Below are 25,068 nucleotides of genomic sequence, written 5' to 3' on the forward strand. Positions count from 1 at the left end.
CACGTGACTAGATGGACTGTGACTGTCGCCCACTCAACCTCTCATAAGGAGACTGAGCAAAATCACGTTAAGTAGAGGTGACAATGACAAGCGCTAATGCTAGCATCTGGCCTTCCGACCAGAAGCTCTTAGATGGAAATTTAGGTTTCCCTTACAGAGGCGGGGGGAAGACCTCAGAGCGAAGGGCCAGGTCTCCACGGTGAAGGAAATTACTCTACAAACCCAGGAGCAAGGTCTCCATCATCCTCTTAACAGTGGGACAATCAGCATGTCTTTAATCCTTGTGTGACTGCCCCAATGTGGGCCTTGAATGCTGATGTCACGGGAGGCACTGGACATGGTCCAAGGATACAGTAGTTGGTGATGTCACATCCATACTCCCCATGCAACCTGCTCTGTCTTCCTCCTTGAGTGCTGAGGAGAGAGCCTCAGTCTTGGGTCGGAAAAACCTTGACAATGTTCATCCTCCTCTTCCTTCTTAATGGAAGGAGACAAGCTTCAGGGTCATAGCCTTCTGTGAGCAACAGGATTTGCTTTCGTCCTTGTCGTTTCTATGTCTACCTGGCATTCACAGAAAAGGTAGCGCCCTTCAGTGTACCGTGGGGCTCTAACATCTTTTAAACAGATTCATTTTGAAGAAGCAAATCGACTTTTTGCGAGATGTGTAGGTCCAGATGTCCAAAACTATTCAGGTGGACTGAAGTTTGGGAAACGCTAAGTTAACGAAAGACGTTCTCTGTTTCTCTGCTGCTCTAACCTGTTCTATTTCTGGTCTTGGGCGACCGCCTTACACTCTGTATCAGTCCAGATGTTGAATTCCCAGGTCCCAACTAGTTAATTGTAGCAGTTTCCTTTGGCAAAGCACCTGGGAAGCGCTGTGACAAATGCGATCTCAATGGACACTCAAAACAACCTCCTCACATCAGCCAACGGATGGCGTCATTACCTGTGCGCAGGTGGGGCAACTGTGACTCTGGGAGGCTGAGTGACTTCACTAAACTCACAGGTCTTGGAAACAGGTGACCTGGATCTCACCATCTCACCTCAGACTCCTGCTTTGGGAGTCTATATGACATCTCTCAGTCCAAGTAGATGGCTGTTTTCTGGTTTTGTTTCTTTTCCTCAAGAAAGTTAAAAAGAGGTAAGGAGAGGTTTAAAATTGACCTGCAAAGGGCTTGTGGTAGAAATGAAAGCTTCCTTCCGTATTTATCTTCAGGAACCTGCCTTCCTTCAAGCTGCACACGTAGGCACGGTGCCTACGTGTGAGAATTAGGAAGTTGCATATGAACCATAGGGGACACACGGTGGTCAGAGTCAATGTCATCTCAGGGCCTCTGGTGACCCGCCTGATGGAAGAGGTACTTTCTGGAGGCTTCTGGGAGACAGTCCTGGAGGAGAGCAGCACAGCTGGAATGCTGCTTCCATAATAATGGTCTCAGGTTCAGAGTAGCTACAAAAAGGAAAGCGCTACACCACTGGCTTCAGGAAACAGTGAGCAGGTCTCAGAATCAGAATTTTCCCCCTTCATAGACACAACACCTCACCCACCTTGCCTCTTTGATCTCAGCTCCTAGTATGCCCCACCTTGGCTCATACCCCAGTCACACTGCCCTGGTGTTATACCCAGACTGTGGCAGCCCGATCCCTCCCCAACCCTGCCTCAGGACCTTTGCACGTGCTGTTCTTGCTGCCATGGACAGTCCTGTGCCCTATCTCTGCATGGCTGCCTCCTTCTCGCCATTTATGTCGCAGATCAAGTGTCATCTCTAAGAAGCCTTCTCTGTTTCAGCCCACCTAATATAGTAGCTTCCCTTTCTCCACCACTCTCTTCCAAAACTGCACAGTGCTACCTTCTTTACAGGACTTACGGGCACCTGAAGTCACCACGTGTTCACTGGCTTGTCTCGGGCCTCTGTCTCTCACAATGGGCCACTGACCCTGTGAGGGTGGGGACCCCATAACTCTGACTCACGACCCTCCCCTCCTGTGCCTGCCATGTCAGGGGTATTAAGAAAAACCTGGAGGATGGAAACACATTTGACAAATGACGCTCCCCACAAACCCTTCCCCAAGCCCCAGATGCAATCGCTGTCCCTTCCAAGAGACAAAAAAGGAAAGCAAAGAAGCCCTTCCATACCTCGTTCGAGAAGAATCCATGTCTAGCACCAGCTTTGCTAAGTGTTTCCTCTGCTTCTGAATGTTCGGGATTTCCACCTGTTACCACAGGACAGAGTCAGACGGACGCTCCCCATGAGTTCGTACGTGGGCTGACGGCCCCCAGTCCTGATTTCCAGAGGAAACCCTCAATTCCTTTGCCCGAGCTAACTGCCGCTCTTTATTCGCGGGACCCCTGTCAGGCCCTCCGTCATCCTGACCCTGGGGGTCTCTGCACTCCCCTGCTCACTTATGCCTGGCCTCCTTCTTGTCCCCGACCTCGGCCAGCAAACATGGGCTTCATCCCGGCTCTGTCCACGACACAAAGGCCACACATGGGGAGAAAAGCAGGAAGAGCTGACACAGAGACCTAATTCACAACAGACAGCAGCAGGCGGAGGGGCGCTCATCCAGGAGGCCCGAGATCTGATGGGGGAATGCAATCAGGATGCATTTTTATAAAAATAAAGACCCCCTCCAATAAATACCAAATCAAACCCTGCCACGGCTCTGCTCGGCTATGACAAGTTCTTCCACAGTGGGTTGGTTGTACATGGATGCTCTTTTTATATTTTTATTTCCAAAAATGACTTCACGGAACACCCAGTGTGGGATTTGGGGCCCGGGCTCCACCAAAGAGGGGCAGAGAATGCAAATTTAAAGGGGAAAACTGGCTGTACATTGAAAACCCAAAACCATCTCAGGCTGTGGCTTCTACAGGAGGGAAAATCGTGAGGACGGTCTTCGGAGCAGGGGTGAGTAACGTAGGGAGGGGAACCATTTCTGACAGGCCAGAAGGACATCTGGCTAGCACAAGCAAGTCTTGGCACCCAGGCCAGGTTTGCTTCAGGCTTTGCCCAAGACCCCAGACCACCTTTCCAAGGTGCAAAGGGCCTCTCACGCATGTGCTTGGCTGGGCTATGGCCTAACACAGAACGGCACCTGAGAAGTCTAGAGCTGATCTCTATCAAGGCACTATAGGCAGGATTTTCTCCTTGAAAACTTTGAGGCACTTCGGTTAATGATTTGCCCGTCCATTCTGTTATAGAAATTGCACCAGGGGATGGGGAGGTGCTGGGGGGAGTCCAGGAAGGAAACCAGGCCTGGTCTAGGGCAATGCCATCCAATATGCTAGCCCCTAGCTCTCTGTGGGTGCAGCGTTTTAAATTCGAATGAGTAAAAATTAAAAATGTGAAAAGTAGTTCCTCGGTGAAATTAAAATGTGAAATGTAGTTCCTCGGTGACACGAAGCACATTTCAAGAGCTTGCCAGCCCCAGGTGGCTAGTGGCTAGCAAACCGTGCAGACGCGGAGCACCTGTAGTTCGAAGGGATGGGGCTGGGGTGGTCTTGGATGACCAATCCAAGGCAACTGGAAAGAAGTCAGGGGCGCAAGGCAAATAAAATCCCCAACGGTGTCCATTCTTACTCGACACAATTTCACTTGGCTGAAGCTAGCCAGATCGTCACACGGACATCAAGGTGTCTGTGTCCTCACAGTGTTATCCAGCACCCTTCAGAACCCAGAGACATAGGGGCTGAAGGGCACATTTATGACGAGCATGGAGTAAGATACAGAACTTTTGAATCACCGTACTGTGCTCCTGCAATGTGCAGGACGCAGGATATGAACTATACTGGAACTAAAGTAAAAAATAAAATCGGATGAAATCAAAGAGAAGGGATCCACGTATACATAAGGTGTAGGCGGCCCTACAGAGGAGGGGCTGCTGTTCATTTCCTGGAAGACAGGAGATGGGTTGGGGGCAGGATGGGTAAAGCGTGCAGACCCCCGTGGGGAAGGAGATCTGGTGCCAGCTAAGCTCCCATCCCCACTGGGAAGCCAGCAGAGAGGAGTGTCAGGGGCAGAGGGAGCTGGTGCTATATGGGGAATCCTGACCAGGAGGACGGGCACTGATAATTCCTGCTGCAGAACAGTGTCCCCAAGTGGGGCGGCCTCGTGCGCACGGCTTACCTCGGCCAGCAAAAACAGGGGCTCGATCACGTCTCTCTCCACCTGCAGCTCGAAGTGGATCAGCTCCTGAGCCAGCTTGTCCTCCGCCTCTCCGCAGAGTTTCAGCATCTTCCTGCAACAGGAGGGGAAAGCCACGCTCGGGACCGCGAGGTGGTCAGCAGGAGGTCACCTGCATCCGAGCGACCCAACTTGTTCTACTCAGTTTGACTTCTGAAGTTATGCATTTTTTTAAAGGATGCAAAGAACCCACCCTGTGCCTAGAGTAAAGGAAACACGTAGGGAAATACAAGAGAGACAGGGAACAACAGACTCCTACGTGCTGAATGTATACAGCCATAAGCCCCAGATGCTTCTATGTCCCCTGAGCCCTGGAAAATGAGCTACAACCGATGCACAAGCAGACCAACATCTTTCTTTTTTACCCCCTAGATAATTTTTTTTTTTATTTTTTAAATTTTTATTTATTTTTTAAATTTCTTTTCAGTGTTCCAGAATTCATTGTTTATGCCCCACACCCAGTGCTCCGTGCAATACCTGCCCTCCTTAATACCCACCACCAGGCTCTCCCAACCCCCCTTCTTCCTCCCCTCCCCCACAAAACCTCAGATTGTTTCTCAGAGTCCACAGTCTCTCGTGGTTCATCTCCCCCTCCAATTTCCCCCAACTCCATTCTCTTCTCCATCTCCCCATGTCCTCCATGTTATTCCTTATGCTCCACAAGTGAAACTATATGAGAATTGACTCTCTCTGCTTGACTCATTTCACTCAGCATAATCTCCTCCAGTCCCGTCCATGTTCATATAAAAGTTGGGTATTCATCCTTTCTGATGGAGACATAATACTCCATAGTGTATATGGACCACATCTTCTTTATCCATTTGCCCGTTGAGGGGTATCTTGGTTCTTCCCACAGTTTGGCGATTGTGGCCATTGCTGCTATGAACATTGGGGTACAGATGGCCCTTCTTTTCCCTACATCTATATCTTTGGGGTAAATACCCAATAGTGCAATTGCAGGGTCATAGGGAAGCTCTATTTTTAATTTCTTAAGGAACCTCCACACTGTTTTCCAAAGTGGCTGTACCATCTTGCATTCCCACCAACAGTGTAAGAGGGTTCCCCTTTCTCCACACCTTCTCCAACACACGTTGTCCACTGTCCTATTAATTTTGGCTATTCTAACTGGTGTAAGGTGATATCTCAATGTGGTTTTGATTTGAATCTCCCTGATGGCTAGTGTTGATGAACATTTTTTCATGTGTCTGTTAGTCATTTGTATGTCTTCATTAGAGAAGTGTCTGTTCGTGTCTTCTGTCCATTTTTTGACATGATTGTCTGTTTTGTGTGTGTTGAGTTTGAGGAGTTCTTTATGGATCCTGGATATCAGCCCTTTGTCTGCAGTGTCATTTGTGAATATCTTCTCCTACTCCATGGATTGCCTCTTTGTTTTGTTGACTGTTTCCTTTGCTCTGCAGAAGCTTTTGATCTTGATGAAGTCCCAAAAGTTCATTTTCACTTTTGTTTCCTTTGCCTTTGGAGACATATCTTGAAAGAAGTTGCTGTGGCTGATGTCGAAGAGGTTACTGCCTATGTTCTCCCCTAGGATTCTGATGGACTCCTGCCTTTCGTTGAGGTCTTTTATCCATTTCAAGTTCATCTTTGTGTAGACCAACATCTTCCAACTCATCCCCCAAAACTCAATTTCAGGAGGCTCTTCTACAAAGAGAACTCCTTCTTCTAAGCCATGACAACTGGCCTTGTACAGAATGAACAATTACCCCATTGGAAAATTGGAATGGAAAAACCATTACAAAAGTGGATTCGGAGGAAGCAAATAATGGAAGACGTGGATAAGTAGAAAGCTATGCCATATTCCTAGGTGAGAAGATATGTTATCTCAAAGATGTTAATTCCCCAAGTTGGTATAGGGGTACGCAGGCAGTCCTCCTTCTGCATGGTACCAGGGTAACCGAAATGCATGAGAAAGTTTTTACAAATCAATAAAAGTAGAAGAGGTCACTGATTCTAAAGTTAGTATGTATCTTTCCTGTTCTTATGTTTATGCTTCTATGAAATATATAAGCATTCACATACAATACAGAATACTGAAGCCTGACCCAAACAAGTTCCTATCAATGGTTTTACACTTAACCTATCCTCTGGCTTGACTTTTTTTTTTTTTTTTAAGATTTTATTTATTTATTTGACAGAGAGAGACATAACAAGTAGGAGAAAAGGCAGGCAGAGAGAGAGGAGAGAGGAGGAAGCAGGCTCCCCACTGAGCAGAGAGCCCAATGTGGGGCTTGATCCCAGGACCCTGGGATCATGACCTGAGCTGAAGCAGAGGCTTTAACCCACTGAGCCACCCAGGTGCCCCAGGCTTGCTTTGTTCATGCATCATCTTTGGGGCTTATGTGTCTTGCACATATGTCTTACATGTCCTATACATGCAGAATTAAATCATTCTGGTGCATGGAATCCTATCCCACCACTTATTAAGCTTTCCCTGAATCAACAGACCCATCAAGTCCAGGGCTATTGCATAGGTGTGTATGGTCCGTTTGCACATAAGAATTTTTCTGTGCAAAGGAGAGGAGATACGCACCGTCCTTAACCTCACTAGCTACTTGTTCTCCAAAGGGATAACGCTAACTTTGCCCTCACCAGCACAAATGAGAGCTCCCAACGCTCTACACTCTGCCAAGCCTTGGTACTGGTAAGGCGTTGGAGTTCTGCCAAACTGGTGGATGCCAATTATGACCTCATCCTGGTTTTAATCTGCATTTCTTGGCTTCTGGGGAGACTGAGTGCCTTTTCGTGTTTCGGGCCATTTCACGATCCCTCTCGTAGGATGTGCTATTTGCATTCATTGACTGTTTTGGTACCAGGATCTTTTTATTGGAATTTATTTGTAGGAGTTCCATCCGTCTATCTATCTATACTTAAAATACATTTACATTTATATATACATATATACACCTAAAAATATGGGTGTGGATGTAGAGGAGATTCAAGTTCTTTTTCCTTTCTGCTGCAAATTTCAGTTTCCAGGTCATGGGCTTGCTTCTCTTTGCTCTTTTTTAAATGGTGTCTTTTATCTGATTTGTCTATTACTTACGTCCATGTTCCTGATGCTACTTGTTAAATTTCTTTTTTCTTTTCTTTTTTTTTTTTTTTTTTTTTTTGGCCTTGGCATTGGCTATGGACTGTCAACTCTGGAAAATGAGAATTTGGCAATCTTTGTATCTGTCCTCTCCACACTTATTTGTATTGGTAGATCTTTGGTATTTGCACTACATTTTGACCCAGTGTGCCATTCAGAGTTCGGCTGGGTCAGATACTGTGATCACTGGTCTTTCCCAAACGTTCATGCTCTCTGATCCTCTCTGTAGAATCAATAATGGCCTTGCTTTGGCTTGCTTGTTTAGTTTTTCTATAGACCTGACTGAACCCCAAATCCCCCACCACTATTTTGTCTAAGATGCTGAACCACACTTGATGTGAATGAGTTCCATCTTGAATTCATCTCTCTGGGACCCATGTCAATCTGAACGGACTTTTCCTTCGATCCCTGGCGCAGCTGTCTTCCTGCACACTTCCTTCCCCACTTCCTGGGATTTTTCTCTCCCTCTGTCCTGAGCCAGATAAATCTTATTTCCCATATCTTGTGTCTACCTGTTTCTTGGTTACTTCATTGTAGAGCACACCTTGGTTTAGCTGCCTGCGAGTGGGCAGGAAACCAATTTTTGAGACCTCGCATGTCATGATATTCCCCTCTACCCTCATACTGATTGATAGCTAGGCAGGATATAGAATTCTAAGCAAAGCATAATATTTCTTCAGAATTTGAAGGCATTCCACAGTAATCTCCTCATTTCCATTGTTATGTTTGGCAATCTGGAAGCATTCAGATTTCCAAGACTTTCTACTGTGGCCATTTTTTTTTTCCTCCAGAAGTTTGTAGAATCTCTGTACCTTTCACTAGTCTTCACTAGTGGTGAGCCCGGGCACAGGTTCAAGTTTTTCTCAGTTGTATCAGGAGCTCAATGGACCCTTTCAATATAGGAACTCACGTCCTTCAGTTCTGGAAAACTCTTCTGGATGACTTTATTACCATTATTATTACTATATTTTAATAATATAAGTTATTCAGGCTTATAGCTTCCTGGGTTGGTTCTTTAATCTTCCAACTTTTCCATTTTTGATGTCATGGTTGTCTTTTCTGAATTTGACTTTATCTTCCAAACCTGTCACTGAAAATGTACCTTTTATTTCCATGAGCTTGTCTCGACCTCAGAGTATTTCTTTCCCATAGCATTTTTTTAATTGACATCCTCGGTTTTTTAGTTCTTTCTTTTTTTCATTGAGATATAATTGACAAACATCCTGGCTTTCGTTCACAGACACGTTATTTTCTCTTAGCACTGACAAAGTAAGTGACGCATTTTCCAGAGCTCTTCTCTTCCCCATGCAATATCTATTTCCCCCGGAGTCTCCTCCCCGACTGTTTGGGTATGTAGGCTTCAATTTAGACGTCCTTCAAATGTTTGGTGAGCTTGGACGCCTGTCTATATCTAAGAGCTCGGAGTATGTGAGTAAAGCTCTTTGGCTGCAAGCTTGTCTATGGGATGGTTGAGCTGGGCCATTTGCTCAAGTACTGTCCCCTCCAATGGCTTTGGTTCATCCCCATTGGGCTGGTCCCATATGCCAGAGAAGGCTCTTCTGGCTTAGAGAGGAAAGGCCTGGGGGCCACAGGGATGGGAGAGAGAGATGCAGATCTCAGCATCCAGCAGGCATTAGTCACTTTAATGTGTGATACCCTTCCATGCTGTCTGCCATCTGGACTCTCTGCTTTACACCCTTCAGGGAATAAAGCTCCAGACTTTCCTGCTGGGTCTGGGGATAAAGAGATGAGGGTCTTCCAGAGCTGTGGATAAGGGCTGGGTTTGAGCCTCCCAAGTGGTACTAAGCTAGCTCTCGACACACACACTCATAACTTGGATCACCTCCCAGCCCCCAAAGACCCACTCACCACTCTAGAGATCCCTGGGGCCACCACCTCTGAGCCTGCAAGCCTTTCAAGAGGTAAATGACATTGGTTGTCTGTATATCCTACTTCTGGCTCCAGAGTGCATTTTCTGAGACCTGTCCAGTCAAGTCACCAGGCCACCATCAGCTTTCAAAGCTCACAAAATCTTGTTTTCTCTCCTGTTTTTCATGCCTTTCTGGGTTCATGTCTTTTAAGAAAAAAATAAATCCCTTCACTGTAGTAGATTTGGGAAGGGAACAAAATAAGATGTTTGTGCTCAGTGTGTCAATCTTTACCCAGGGGTCCTTCAGCCCTTCACCTCCAACCTTCCTGTGTCCCTATGCTGTAGGCAAATCTCAGAAACAGCATGCATGTTTCCTCCCCTGTGATCCTCTATGTTATGAGCCGTTGACTTGATTCCATCTTTCACAACTGCGGATCTAGAGCCCTTCCCTTGTACTTTTACTTTGTGTTCTCTTTACTTGTTTTTTGTCCTTTTAGTCCCTTTTGGGGTATTTCTTTTTTCTATTTTGTTTACTTCCCTTTTCATCCTTCTACTAATTTCGAAGTGCTACATTCTATTCCTTTTGTGGTTCCTCTTGCTTTTCTAACACCCACACTTTACACAAAAATGGAACACCTTTATTTATCCTTCTTTCAAACAGTCAAAGACTTTGGTACACTGATCATCTTCCTGGTGGTCCATGCTATCATTTCCCAGTATTCTGTTTCACTTTGCCTTAAACTCCACCAAGTAATGTTTTAATTCAATGCTTATTTATATTTCTTTACACCAAAGAGTAGCAGAATATGCCTTCTCCAAAATGCCACTTAAGCATAAGGATTATTTTGAGCTGCAGGCAATCAAGAAGAAGCCCTCCACCTGTTTGCCTAAAAGCAGGACACGGCTGTAAAGCTGTCCTCTTCCCCTCTCTACCAGGAAGGACAGAAGTCAACCACCAGACACAACTCCAGAGCCTTATCAGCCAGAAGGCACCTCGGGAACCAACATATAAACCTGACTAATGAGCCTTATTTTCCATTTGCCTCCCCAAATATCTGCCATCCCAGAATCTGCCACCCTAGGAACTCAAATTTCTTCTCCTTTGTCCTGTTGCTTCCCTCAAAATTGTTCTTTTGTTAAAAGTGCTACCTAAGCCCAAGTTCCAACCTGCCTTTGAGTTACTCATCGATGAGCTCTGCCACGTGTATGCACCGCACGTCTTAATAAAATGTGCATGCTTTCCTCTGTTGATCTATTTCTGCCAATTTAATTTGAAGGGCCCCACTCAAAGAACCTCAGACAGGTAGAAAGAAAGAATTTTCATCCCCAACAAGGCACTCAAAAATTTTTATGCTATCCAGCGACTTGCATTTCATTCCTTCCTTCTGGATGTAACCTGTTTCACACATCTTAACTATCTTAACTAGTCCGTTTAGTGAGAATATGCAACTAGTAATTTTTCCTAAATCTTTTCCAGCCATATCTTTATTTCCCTTTATTCTCATTTTTTTACTTTTCTTTTAAAAAAAAGGTTATTATTTATTTGACAGAGAGTGAGAGCATAAGCAGGGGAAGTGGCAGGCAGAAAGAGAGGGAGAAGCAGGTTCCCTGCAGAGTATGGGGATCCAATGTGGGGTTCGGTCCCTGGACCCCGAGATCATGACCTGAGCTGAAGGCAGATGCTTAACCAACTGACCTACCCAGGCATCCTTTCCTTTATTCTTGAATAATGGTTTAATTCATCAGAGAATCTAGGTTTCTTATATTTTCACTCAATACTTGAAGGGATTCCTCCATTACTGCCTGGCATTTCTTTAAGTTGACAAATAAATACCCTGCTATCAATTAAATTGCTCTTCTTCTTTTTAAAGACTTATTTATTTATTTGAGTGAGTGAGTGAGTAAGTGAGCAAGCAGGAGGGGCAGATGGAGAGGGAGAGAGAATTCTAAGCAGACTCCCTGTTAAGCATGAAGCCCAATGCAAGGCTCAATCTCCTGATCCTGAGATCACAACCTGAGCCAAAACCAAGAGGTGTATGTTCAACTGACTGAGCCACCCCAGTGCCCCTGGAATTGTTCTTTTATACACAATGAGCTTTTCTTCTGCTTGATTTTAAATTTCTCTATCTTTTTTTCTTAATAATCTGTAGTCTTAATATGGTGCAATAGATTTCTTTCTGTTGACCTCAATCAACGCTTTTTGTGTTTCTTTAATCTAAAGATTTATGTTTGTTTGTTGGTTGGTTTGTTTTTCTAAATCTAGAAAAGAAATGTTCCACCATAATCTCCCCTTACCCTCATTTTCTTCTTAGGGAACAGCTCCCAGACACAGGTCTGTATTTTATCATCCATGCTTGTCCATTTCCGAATGCCAACTCCCCACCTCTTGTAAATCAGTCTGCTCATTCTTGGTGGCAACCTCCTACCTGTTTGCAAGCTCACAAATTCTTTATTATTATTTATTTTCTTTTATTATTTATTATCTGTTTATTATTATTTATTTCATTGGTGCATAATTTCAGTTTATCTCAAGTTTTTTTTTTTTTTTTTAATTCCCTATGTTGCACCTTCCATCCTCATGACTTGTTTCATAACTGGAATCCTGAACCTCCTACTCCTCTTCCCCTCATCTTCCCAATCCACCCCTGCCCCCCTCCTCTCTGGCCACCATCAGCTTGTTCTCTGTATTCATATGCCCGTTTCTGCTTTTTTTGTTCATTTGTTCATTTGTTTTTCAGAATCCACGTATAAGTGAAATCATAACGTTATTTGTCTCTGTCTGATTGATTGCATTTAGCATAATAACATCTGGGTCCCTCCATTGTCACAACTGGCAAGATCCCATTCTTCTTTAACACTGAATACTCTTCCATTATATATAAATTACTCTTATACATACACAGACCATATGTGCACCACACTTCTTATTTATCCATTCACTTATCCATAAATGGACACTGCGGGGGGGGGGACTTCTGTTATCTCTGCTAAAATAAACAATGCTGCAGTAAACACAAGAGTGCATACATGCTTTTGATTAGTGTTTTTGTCTTCTTTGAGTAAACACCCAGTAATTGCAATTGCTGGATCATATGGCTAATTCTATTTTTAAACTTTCTGAGGAATCCCCCACACTGTTTCCCACAGTGGCTGCACCTGCTTGCGTTCCCACCAACAGGGCACGAGGCTCCTTTTTCTCCACACCCTGGCCAAGAGCTTATCTTGTGGCTTTAAATGACAGTAAGTATGATATGAATTTCAAAAAGTTCTATTTGGCTTTTCTCTGATTCTATTATTCCCCACCCCCATATCATTAGATTCTTGGGTCAAGAACTATTTTGTCTTTTTTTTTTTTTAAGATTTTATTTATTTATTTGTCAGAGAGAGAAAGAGGATTCACAAGCAGGGGGAGCAGCAGAGGGAGAAGCAGGCTCCCTGCCGAGCAGAGAGCCCTATGCAGGGCTCCATCCCAAGACCCTGGGATCATGACCTGAGCCGAAGGCAGACGCTTCACGGACTGAGCCACCCAGGGATCCCTTGTCTTTACTTTTCAATGGAGGTTTGTAATTGGCTATAACATTGCATTTGTTTCAGGTTTACAATGGAGGATTCAATATTTGCACATACTGTGAAAGGAGCACCATGATACGTCTAATTAATGCGTCACCTTACACAGTTACACCAGGAATTTTTTTTTTCCTTAAAAATATGGAGTGTTTCACACATTGGCCTGTCACCCACGCTCAGGGGCCATGTTCCAATTTTAGTGCATGTGCTGCTAAGCCAGGCGCTGTCCTCACTTAATTTTTAAACTTCATTTTAAGCAGAGCTCTTTCATGCATATTGATATCTATTACTTCATATGTTCTTTCCTATTTCTGCACTATTTTTAGTTCTCGCCACCTCTCCTGCTGATCGTGTCTTGCTGATGCTCCCTCACGACCATTCTATTTTTAGTGTGTTTTTATTGTGCGCTCAGACGCAGCCCCGGTTGTTCTGGGAATCCTATAATTTTTGACATCTGACATGGAGAGGTTTCCCATTTGCTTCTGCTGCAGCCCTGGGGATTTCATTTGTCCTTCAACCCATTTTTTGTGTTTATTATGCTAACTTCCCCTCCCGAGGAGAGCTGCCTCCCTGCACAGCCAATATGACTTTGGAACCCGGGGTTTTGATTTTTCTCACCAGCAAACCTTTCCGCCTTCCCACCCAAGCCCCACCCAGTCTTCAGGTGTCCTCAATGCATCCCTGAGAAGCTCTGGCCCCCCTCTCAGGGACGGGGGATTACCTGGATTCGGCTTAAAAACACGCATGATGTCACCTACCCAAGAAGTGTGTCATCTCCCAGGATAGCTGACCCCTCCACCAAACACTGAGCCAGCGTTGTCAAAGGCAACTTTTTCTGAAAAGGAAAAAAAAGAAAAAAACAATGTTGTAATGAAAACTATTTCAACAGCCAGCTGCCTACTCTAAAACATCAGAAAGTCAAATACCTGCCTAGCTACTGTATTAGCTAAGGCACAAAAGGACCTTAAGGTAAGTTGAAAACCTGAACATTCGGGGCATAGAAGGACAGATTAGACTCAGAGGTGAAAATTCAGAAAATCAAAACCGAATTAAATGTGCCAATTTGGAAATTCAACCTAAGGATTATGGGCTGCATTTTATTTATTTATTTATTTATTTATTTATTTATTTATTTATATTTATTTGACAGAGAGAGAGAAAGAGACAGTGAGAGAGGGAATACAAGCAGGGGCAGATGGAGAGGGAGAAGCCCACTCCCTGCTGAGCAGGGAGCCTGATGTGGGGCTCCATCCCAGGACTCCAGGATCATGACCTGAGTGGAAGGCAGAGGCTTAATAAACTGAGCCACCCTGGTGCCCCTACAAGCTGCATTTTAAAATAAAGTAGGATAGGGGTGCCTGGGTGGCTCAGTTGGTAGAAGCGTCTGACACTTCATCTCAGCTCAGGTCTTGATCTCAGGGTCATGAGTTCAAGCCCTGTGTTGGGCTGCACACTGGGTGTGGAACTCACTTAAAGTGGGGGGGGGGGCACTGAGGGGCTCAGTGGGTTAAAGCCTCTGCCTTCGGCTCAGGTCATGATCCTGGGTTCCTGGGATCAAGTCCCGCATCAGGCTCCCTGCTCAGAGGAGAGCCTGTTTCCCCCTCTCCCTCTGCTGCTCCTACTGTTTGTGCTCTCTCCCTTGCTCTCTCAAATCAGTAAATCAAATCTTTAAAAAAATAAATAAATGAGGCAGCTTATGGTCAAGAAAGGGAGAGAAGTGTTCATGTACAGTTACAATGCAAAGAAAATAAGCATAAAATAAAGGCACGCTGTAAGGAAGATAGAAAATGGCTGACAAGCACATGAAAAGACACTAAACATCATGAGTCATGAAGAAAACCCCAATCAAAGCCACTGGGAGCGACCAGTCACATCCACTAGGATGGCAAGTGGAGTAACAATAAAGATCAGAAAATAAGTATCAGTGGGGCACCTGGGTGGCTCAGTCGGTTAAGCGTCTGCCTTCGGCTCAGGTCATGATCCCAGAGTCCCAGGATCGAGTCCCACACTGGGCTCCCTGCTCAGTGGGGAGTCTGCTTCTCCCTCTGACCTCCCCACATGCTCCCAGTCTCCCTCTCTCATTCTGTCTCTCAATAAATAAATAAAATCTTAAAAAAACAAAAAGAAAGAAAGAAAAGAAATATCGGTGAGCCGGGAAGCATGGTGAGCCCATGGAGAAATGGGAAGCTTCGTGCCATGTTGGTGGAAACATAAAATGGGGCGGCTCCGTGTTGAAGCCCGGCAGTATTTCAATAAATTAAACCAAATTACCATAAGGCCCAGTTAGACGACTCAATACCACCCAAAATAACTGAAAAGAGATCATCAAAGAAAAACATGTGCATGCCCAAGAATGTCAGCACTACTCACAGCCGCCCAAGGGTGCAAAGGGCTCCAGTGTCCATCGACTGATGAAGGGATCAATTACAAGGGGTATATCCATATGGCGGAGTATTATTTGGTCATAAAAGGAATGAAGGGTTGACACACAGTGGGACATGGATGAACCCTGAGAGCATCATGCTGAGTGAAATAAGCCAGACATAGGGGACCGGTCATATGATTCCATTTATAGGAAACATCCAAAGAGGCAAATCCACAGTGTGCAGCATGGCCCACTCCCTCTGTGCTAAGCACTGACAACCCCTCTCCTCAGTGAGTCGAAACCACAGTGCTACAGTGGAACCACAATGGAAAGCACTTGGACTACAAGCAGCCCAGAGCCTCCTGTGTTCCCACACAATGATCTTCCACTATCCTCATAGAACTTACATTCTACGTGCAGGGAAACAAATGATAAACATGCAAATGGTAACGGGGTCATTTCAGCAGAAATCAGGACAGTGGGGAGTGGGCTGCGGTAGTAGCCTAGAGTCCTAGTGTGGGAAGACCTCTCAGAGGGGGTGGCATTTAAGATGCAGCCCAAGTGGGAGAGAGTCAGCCATATCTCAAAAAGATTCGAGGAAGAATGGTCCAGGGAGTGGATACTGCAAGTGCAAAGGCCCTGAGGTAGAACCTATATGGCCGGTTTGAGGTGCCCAACAAAGCCAATGCAGCTGGAGCACAGCGAGTGACAGGGAGAGGGCAGAGCATAATGCAGAGGCCAGATGGGGGAAAGCCTGCCTTGTTCACCAGAGGCAGGCACTGGGGTCTCAATCTCAGGGCATCTGGTGACCAGTGGAGGGCTTAAGAGCACATTCAGATGAAAATAACTCAGTCCCGAGACAGACATGACTGAATGGTCTGTCAGCGCGATCAAGCGGGAATCAAGGTTTTGGGGCTCCATCCACTTGAACTTGGGAATCTGCTTTGAACCCCTCTGGGAGATTTGCAGGCTCTGAGGTACCTCTAGGGAAGACAGGGGTAGGTAGGGCAGCCCCCAAGAGTGATCTGGAAATTCATATGGTGCTTGAGGTAAATTCAGGTAGACAGAGCCCATGATGCATGTGTGGACAAGGTCCTTCAGTGGGTCTGAATTACATCCCCTCCCTGAGCTTACACGTGTCCCCTCCAGTGAAGTCAGATACCTTTCACTCTAGGGATAAATTCATCACTCGTCAATTCAAATAAAATGGGACATTCTTCTTGGTAAAAACGAGACAGTACAACTCAGTACTAATACATCCAAATCTAAACATCACTTTCTAGTTGTGCTACAAAGGCATCATGTACACATTTCTGGAGTCTTAATTAAAGGTGCAGTAAACAGTATGAGAAGGGGTACTCCCACATTGCCTTTTTAAAAAACCTTATTAACAGCGCATTTTTAAAAATGTGTCTAAAGTGTTTAAAAATGAACAGAGTTAGGCAGGTATAAATATGCATGCTTGTGAGTTCTTGGTGTTAGTTCTTCATCCGGAGTGTTCCTGCCCTCTTGGGAACTCTGGCAATGTATGGAGATATTTTCACTTATTGCAGCACGGGAAACACCACTGGCATCTGATGGAGAGAGGCCAGGGATGCTGGTAAACATTTTACTACACGCAGGACAGTTTCCCCAAATTGAGGATTGCCCCGCCTAAAATATCAAGAGTGCTGAGGTTGAGAAACCTGGTTTAAGGAGAAACAGTCATCCATATGTAAATTCCTCAAATATCTCAGTAACAAGGCCAGAGAAGATGCTGTGCCTCGAATGTTGGGGAGAACTATCCCAGTACGGGTCAGCTCACACAAAAAGACCATTTGGGTTTGTGTCCAGCATCTTGAGTCCCATGACTCCTGCCTTTGGGGCAGGACCTCAGCTATCCAGAATCCTTCTTTAAAATTTGACAAGGAAACAGTAAGAAACACCGACGAGAACCGACTAAAGGGGACCTTTGGGGGAAATGTAGCTACTGGTGGATGACTAGAGTTTTTCTAAATACAGACAAAGATCAGCTCCATCAGGCATGTCAGTGGGTCAAGCAGGAAACTGTGCCCTGGGTGGCTAAAGGCACGAGGGTCAAGACCAAGAGGACAAAAACAGCCGCTGAGGACCACGAGGCCAGCCAGGGTTGGAAAAAGATGGTGGGGACAGCCAAGGGTCTGTTCTGCTCTGTTCTGCACCACCCCCACTGGAAAAAGCAGCTTGAAGTGCAGGGCTCTATTATTTTCCACTCATCATTATTATCTTCCACTCTTGTCCTCACTTAACACCCTCAGTAATGACTCTGAGAGGCTTTCAGGTGGCAAAGAGGGTAGCATTCAGTGACACAGTATCATAAAGTGAGAGGTATTCCTGTTCTGATAGTCTTTTAACTTGGAGAATAACCTTTCTCCCTCTTGTTCCTTGTCCTGTCTCGCTAGCTAGCCACCTGCTGGAGGAGGTCACTGAGAGCCTGGGAGCAGTGTCTGACTGGTGAGCTGGACCCAGGCAAGCAGAGGTTCCTCGCCCCCTCCTCCCCTGTCTTGGCCAAGCTACAAGCTGCCCTGAGGACACAGTCCCGGGAAAGTAAGGTGCTGCTGAGACCATCTGGATATACACGTGACCGAATCCAGGTAAAGTCTCTTTATAAACTTTTAAGACTTGGCAGGTGGGTGTGGGGATCTACTAGCCTTGTGACCACCCAAGACAAACCTCATATATAATGTTTCTTTTTCTTTTCTTTTTTCTTTTTTTTTAAAGATTTTATTTATTTGTTTGAGAGAGAGAGTGAGTGAGAGAGAGCAACAGAGGGGAGAGGGTCAGAGGGAGAAGCAGACTCCCCATGGAACTGGGAGCCCAATGCAGGACTCGATCCCAGGACTCTGGGATCATGACCCGAGCCAAAGGCAGTTGCTCAACCAACTGAGCCATCTAGGTGCCCCTAAGCTCCCCTGCTTCTTAAACCTGCCACCTACCAAACCTGGAGTGGTCTGTCTCTTCCTTTGGTCTCTCCTTGCCCTCTGTGTACAAAAGCCAGTTTCTGAGCCAACACTCTTAACAGTTTAATGTTTGACCAGGAAACACATGTGTACGGCACAAAACTCAAAAGTCACTAGAATATTTACAGCAGCAAATGTCCCTCCCATCCATGACTCTTGGACACCTAGTGCCCCTCACCGGAGACCATGACAGTGACCAGTCTTTTGTATATCCTTCCATAAGCACTCCAAGTGGATCCAATTATACGTATGCATGTGTCTGTTTTTAGCGGATACCGCCCCGCCCCCGCAAATGTTAGCACATCATATCCACCACCCTGCACCTTGCTTTCCTTATTGTATACAGATACCGCTTGGGTCATTTCCCATCATGACACACAGAGCTGTTCCATTTCTTCTTCTTCTTCTTTTTTTCTTTTTTGTAATGGCTGCATAGATCACAGAATGAAGATGCGAAAATTTATTTGAACAAGTCCTCCACTTATGGTGTAACTGTCCCAATCCTGGGCCTGGGCTTGTGACACAGGTGACTCTCAGGAGAATGAATCCTCTGTAGGAGGGAGGTTGAGGGTGAATTTGTGTGCTGGTATTCCAAGGGCAGGAGTGAAGGGGGTTAACTGGGCAAAAACCTTGGTGGAAATAAATGATTTGTTTTTATTTGTACAGCTGCTTTTGAAATCGAGGAGTGAGAAGGAAGTCACCAAGGAAAAAGGGGAAGGAAGAAATGAATCAAGGCAGTACCTTCATGTCAGAAAGGGGAGAGTGACAGTCTATAATCAAAGATGGCAGAAGAGAAGTAAATGAACTGTAATCCACGAAAGACTACAAATTAGTTCTATTTCTAAAGAGATTCTCTGAGATGAAGGAAAAACTGAGGGTTCAGTAGATGGCAAGCACATTACTGAACCTCATGCCTGCCTATAACTGAGGTATTATCTGCTTTCTCCCGCCCCCCCACCTTTATGGATAAGGACACCGAGTCTCTTTATGTAAAGGATATCAGGAAGGATTAAACTACCCAATGATCTGCAAAAGCAGCTGAAATTGGTCTCCTTCTACGAACAAGGATCTAGGCTGAGAGCCACCCAATGCTCAGGGCGATACAAGAGGTTACTTAGCAAGCTTTGTCCCGGCCAGCAATTTTTCAGGTCAAAAAGAAGGTATTAAAATAATCTTTCTCCTGATTCTAGACCACTGATACAACCTGAAGAATTAAGGTTAGGGAAGACAGAATGTTCCAGAGTTTGAAAGTCATCAGTCTGACTTTTCTGAGATGACTGTTCTCTCTAAGATATCTTGGGCGCAAGCAGTTTGTAGGATGACTCAGAGACAAAAAGTCCAATCCTAATATTTACTCTGTCTCCCCAACACATACATACACACACACCCTGTACCCTTTCATTCTGAAAACTCCTATCCACTTTCCTCGAATTCCAAGCCCAGGCAAGTAGCTCTCCTGGGGTTCACTTCCCCAAAGGCACAGCTGTGCCGCTCAGGGTCAGGAGTTCCTGAGGGTCATTTCAGCCAAACAGTGGGGCCATGATAATGCACCAGATTCTACTTCTTTAATGTTTACTAACGTTAAGCATTGTGCTAAGCATGCTAGGCTGAACCCTCAAACAACCTTACTGGGTAGAAATTCATTACTGTTATTACCGTTTCCCAAATGAGGAAACCAGGGCCTCCAGAGCTAACAGACTTGCCCAAGGTCAGGTATAATCAGGAAGGAGGGGAGCCAGGCTTCAATCTTAGGCAGTCAAGCTTCCAGAGCTTAAATGCAGAATCATCATGCTAAATTGCTTCTGTAGAGAACAGGAAAGATTCAAAGTGGCATGCTGACACATCGGCAGGTTCTGTGCCTAAAATACCCATGGGCCATCCATTCATGACACAAATGTATTTTTAGCCTTGCCTACCCTGTGGCAGGCCCTGTTCTAGGCCTTAAAAATACAGCCGTGATGGAGAGACAAGATCTCTGCTCCGTGGAACTCATCGGTGATGGGGAATGACCATAAGGATTTTAGATAATAATACGCACTCTGAAGAAAATAAAATGGGGTGACGTGATTGGGGGAGGAAAGGGACAAACATCAGGGGGGAAGGGGGGCCATCCTGAGAATCAGAAAAGAAAGAAGTTGTGGGCACGTCCATGTGGGGACAATGATGCCTGGGTGGGAGCAAGAGCCGAGCTCAGAGATGCAGGCAAAGGTTCATCATGAGGGTCCAAGGACCACGGTAAGGAGCTGAAATTTGATTCTGCAATAGGAATCCTTTGGTGGGATTTCAGCAGGATGGTGCCCCATCTGATCTCCATGTAGAGACTGGATGATGAAGGGGACAGGGTTAAGGAGGAGCAGAGGACCTGCCAGAGTTGGCTGGAGAGAATGCGTGCAGGGATGAGGGTGGCAAATACGGGAGGCAATGGGGATTGTCTGGAGAAGGAGCCGGTGGGACCTTCTGAAAATCTGGGTGTGGAGAGAGAAAAACACAAGGTGACGTCTGGGGGTCGGAAGTGAATAGGGGGTAGATTTTCTGTACTACTGACTGCTCTGCCTTCTTTGCTAGATCCAACTCCTCTCGGGGTGTACAATGCTGCAGGTTCTGAGGATCCTGATGCAAGGGCCACTTGTCTCCTTAGATGATCTCATCAAATCCTACGGAGTCAAGAGTCACTCAAGCCGGAGACCTTGAACCCTTTCCATTCCTGACACCTGGGCATCGACTCAAGTCCCACATGGTCTACATTGTGGATCTAGCGCATCTGCCGGTTTCTCTCCATCTTCCCTGACCCCAACGCTTCTCGCCTAGGTGGTTCCCATATTTGTCTGGCCCTTACCTACACCACAGCCTCTGCCCCCACATATCCCTTTATCACAGAATTGCTTATAAATCAGACCATGCCCCTTTTGACTGAAACACTGACTCCCATTGCTCTGGGGTCCTAGTCCTTACTTAAAGTCCTTATCTATCTATTAGATAGATATCTATCTCCCTCATACCCTATCTAAAGTATTAATCCTTCCCATGGCCTCCAAGGTGTGATGGCGTCCCCACCGTCCCATCTCTAGCCTCTCTCCTTATCGCTGTCCATACTCTAGTCACTGGCCACCTTCGTGTCTCTCAAAGATGCCCTGGACTCCTTCCCATCTCGGGAAATCCTGCACCTGTTGCCCCCGGTCCTAGAAGCTGCTGTACCCCTTTGGCTGCCATTACCTCTGCTGCCACTTCCTCATAGACATCTTCGCTATTTAATTCCTAGCGAGCTGTTCTTCCTCGCCCTGAAACAGCTGAGGAACAGAGGGAGAAGCAGACTCCATGCCGACGTGGGGCTCGATTCCTGGACTCCAGGATCATGACCTGAGCAGAAGGCAGATGTTTAACAACTGAGCCACCCAGGCGCCTCCTACCAGCACACTCTTAAAGTCCCTTCCCATTCTGAGATGCTAGAACTCTACGTGCTTGCTTCATTCCCTCATTCCCTCGAAGAACAACCATCTCGACTCTCTCTCTCTCTCTCTCACTCTCTTTCTTTTACTTTAGTAGAGATGACAAGCAATGTCACCCTAGTTTCAGGGGTACAACACCGTGAGTGAGCAACTGTATACACACACACACTACGCTCCCCAGAGCATAGTTACCATCTGTCACCATACGGCACCATTACAATACATTGACTATATTCCCGATGCTGTGCCTTTCATCCCAGTCACACTCCCTTGCCACCCATGTCGTCCCTCCCCCACCACCCTCCTGCTGGCCTCCATCAGTTTCTTCTCTGTATTTACCTCTCGACCCTCTCTTCACACCCAACCTCCCCATTTAGAGTTCGGTCGTTACTTCCCTCACTCCCACTTTCTCCCTTCATTTTTTTTTGCAAGTTTCTCACTTTCAATCTCTGATTCTTTTCACCTATTCCTTAGATCTTGACACATCTCCTTACCTAATAATTTCAAAGAACTGAGTACATATGTCAGTACCCGAGGCAATTAATAAGTGTCATGTCTCCTATTAAATCCCTTGATGTGTTACTTTAGAAAAAAACCTGGAAGAATGTATTTGAGTTGTGGCTTCGGACATTTTTCTCCTGCCAGTCTGTGGCTGTTCAATATTTTAAACAGCTGAGTTTCTTTTCAGCTGGATCCTATATTCAGTCCTATGAGGACACTAAAAGACTGGTCAGCTCAAGAAATCATTGACCCAATCAAACACGAGACGTCTGTGCAGGGCTGGGCGGGGGGATCACTGACCTATACCTATGTGAGCACCCTTCCAGCACAGACTTCCTCAACCCCACGGGTGTCCAGCTCACATGGTGACCCCTGGATTAATGTGGCTACAATCCTCAGGGCCCAACTACAGCCACTGCGTGCCTCCCTGCCAACAGACACCTGTTCACATGCGTCCCAGAAGGTGCCTCATGGCCAGCCAAGGCAAATCCATTTCTCTATGACACATATCCATTTCCTCAGCCTCCCTGGCAGGCGAACATAAAAGAAATTCTGGGAAAGACTTTTTTCCTCCCTGATGAAAACAAACAAACAAACAATCAAACAAAAAAGCATGCAGAGATAGTTCATCCTCTTACCACCCACCCTCAAGCTTTCTGCCTTAGAAGCGGTTACATGAAGACGTGATGTCTGGAGCTGCAGCAGCCACGTTGCCACTGAGAGGAGCCAGAATATTACAGAACTGCTGACCCAGAGCCGATGTATACACCTCAGGACCGTGACTTCAGTCACATAATGAAGTGATACAGTAAGGGCCTTTTTGCTGAATTAATTAGTTAATTAGTTAATTAATTAACAATTAATTAGTGTTAGCTATATCTTCTATTGGTTGTGTTCTGAGGTTTTGACATCTGGTGTCTTGGTGACCCTGGAGGGACCACCTCTGTGAGGGTCAGCTAATGCTTAGAGATAGTAAAAAAAAAAAAAAAACCAATTCACCCATGAGTGTGCCTGTCAAATGAAAATCAACCAATCCACAGCCTACACCTCAACTACCTCTTTAATGGGGCTCTCATTCTCCAGGCCACCGTCCACCTGCCCTAACCCCCTTAGGGTCAGGTGCCAGACAACTAGGGACAAGAGCCTGCTAAAGCTATTCAAACAAGCCAATCCTAAGCCTGTTTCTCCCGCGTCATCCACTCCTCCCAGGTGGAAGCACAATCATGTCTCTTGCTCACATTTTCCTTCCTCTGTCCTGAGTGACTCTGGGGTTCCCCTTACGGGGGTACACCCACACCGCCATCAAACTTGCATTTTCAATGCCAATGATCCCCTGACCTACTGGCCTCACCAGATCTTAAATTTTCTATTACTATCCTATCTTTTAGAACATGTAGGGAGCCAAATGCCTCCTAACTGATACAGTTTGCAAGACCCTCAATTCAAATCAAACCCGGCACATCTAGGCAATTTCACCTTATCCCAGAAAATATAATTCTAGTACTAATCAACCTACTAACACAAAAGGACAGTTTCAACCCTCTTCAAGAACATTCAGTTGCTCCTCCTGATTCTAAACTATTCTGTATTATAGATCAGTTATTTTAAAAACAGAAATAGTACTTCTTAGAACAAATGAAAGGAAGTGGGTCATGGCCAGGCCTGGTGGCAGGCCCTCACCCAAAACATCTATCACCTGGAGTCCTACCTTAGATGTTTGTTTAGTGAATGGGTCTCATGTCCAAAGCAATTTTGCAGATTCTCCTTTTAGACCACTCAGGTTCCCCTTGCTAAAATTCCTGATACATGCAGAATTACCTCCATAGACATTTTCTAAACCCTTAGTCACCAGGATGTTTCACTTCTACCATACGTAAGAGATTCCTGCTGGGAATATTAAGAAAGAAAACACCATTCATCTGTCAAAGGGATTCTCAGCTCCTTCAACAGACGAATGGATAAAGAAGATGTGGTTCATATATACAATGGAATATTACGCAGCCATCAGAAAGGATGTATGCCCACCATTTGCTTTGACATGGTTGGAACTGGAGGGGATTATGCTGAGTGAAATAAGTCAAGCAGAGAAAGACAATTATCATAGGGTTTCACTAATAGGTGGAGCATAAGGAATAGCGTGGAAGGCATTAGGAGAAAGAAGGGAAAAACAAAGGGGGGAAAGTCAGAGGGGGAGACAAACCATGAGGGACTATGGAGTCCAGGAAACAAACTGAGGGTTTCAGAGGGGGAGGGAAGTGGGAAGAGGGGTTGGCCCAGTGATGGGTATTGTGGGGGGCATGGATTACATGGAGCACTGGATGTTCTATGCAAACAATGAATCATAGAACACTACATCAAAAACTAATGATGTACTGTATGGTGACTAACATAATTAAAAAAAAAGTTAAAATGGATACTCAAAAAAAAAAAACAACCCCCCAAAAACAAAAACGACACCTGGGCTGGGAAGAAGACAGAATGATGGATAAGGCAGGCAGAGATGGGTCTTACACTGCAGCATGGGACTGGGGTGAAGCATCGGGACACATCACATGACCATCCCTAGAAAGGGGACCACCGGAGCTGGGGGGTGGGAGGCACATTCAGAGAGACCACTGGGAGGCAGAAGTCAACAATAACTCCTGGTCAGAGATAATCAGACGCCAAACATCTCGACTCTAAACTCAGGGATGATTAAAACATCCCAGATTGCAGATCCTTGTCATAAAGCCAAGAGGAACATCTAAGAACACATTTTAAGCTTTGGTGGAGTTGGGGGTGGGACAGGAGGTCAGGAGGGAAAGCGAGTCAGCGGTGATGACTGTTTCTGGCAGAGAATCACAATACACAACGCCCGTGGGACGAATGTGGGTTATACACAAAGACGCTAGGATACCTTCCCTTGGCAGGCTCTCTGTAACTGTTTCCTTATAGGGAAAATCCTTCACAGGTCCCCTGTCACCTCCAAAACCACAGTGTCACTTTTCCCATGAGATCTTACAGGACCATGGAGGCACACAGAATCGATGACAAGACGTAGGTTTAAGCTTC

General features: G+C 45.6%; 1 protein-coding gene across 5 annotated transcripts in view; it reads right to left on the bottom strand.

Moving 5' to 3' along the window:
- The window catches only part of ARHGAP44 (Rho GTPase activating protein 44), a 164,197-nt gene that overhangs the window by 51,351 nt on the left and 87,778 nt on the right, over positions 1-25,068 (bottom strand). For all 5 annotated transcript variants that reach the window (XM_059379536.1, XM_059379535.1, XM_059379533.1 and 2 more), the window contains exons 4-6: positions 13,486-13,562; positions 4,128-4,239; positions 2,138-2,214 (exon numbers count right to left, since the gene is read on the bottom strand). In XM_059379536.1, coding sequence (XP_059235519.1) covers positions 2,138-2,214; positions 4,128-4,239; positions 13,486-13,562 — 266 coding nt within the window. The remainder of the gene's footprint in view (positions 1-2,137; positions 2,215-4,127; positions 4,240-13,485; positions 13,563-25,068) is intronic.

This window comes from Mustela nigripes, chromosome 16, assembly GCF_022355385.1.
Source record: "Mustela nigripes isolate SB6536 chromosome 16, MUSNIG.SB6536, whole genome shotgun sequence".
NCBI lineage: Eukaryota > Metazoa > Chordata > Mammalia > Carnivora > Mustelidae > Mustela > Mustela nigripes.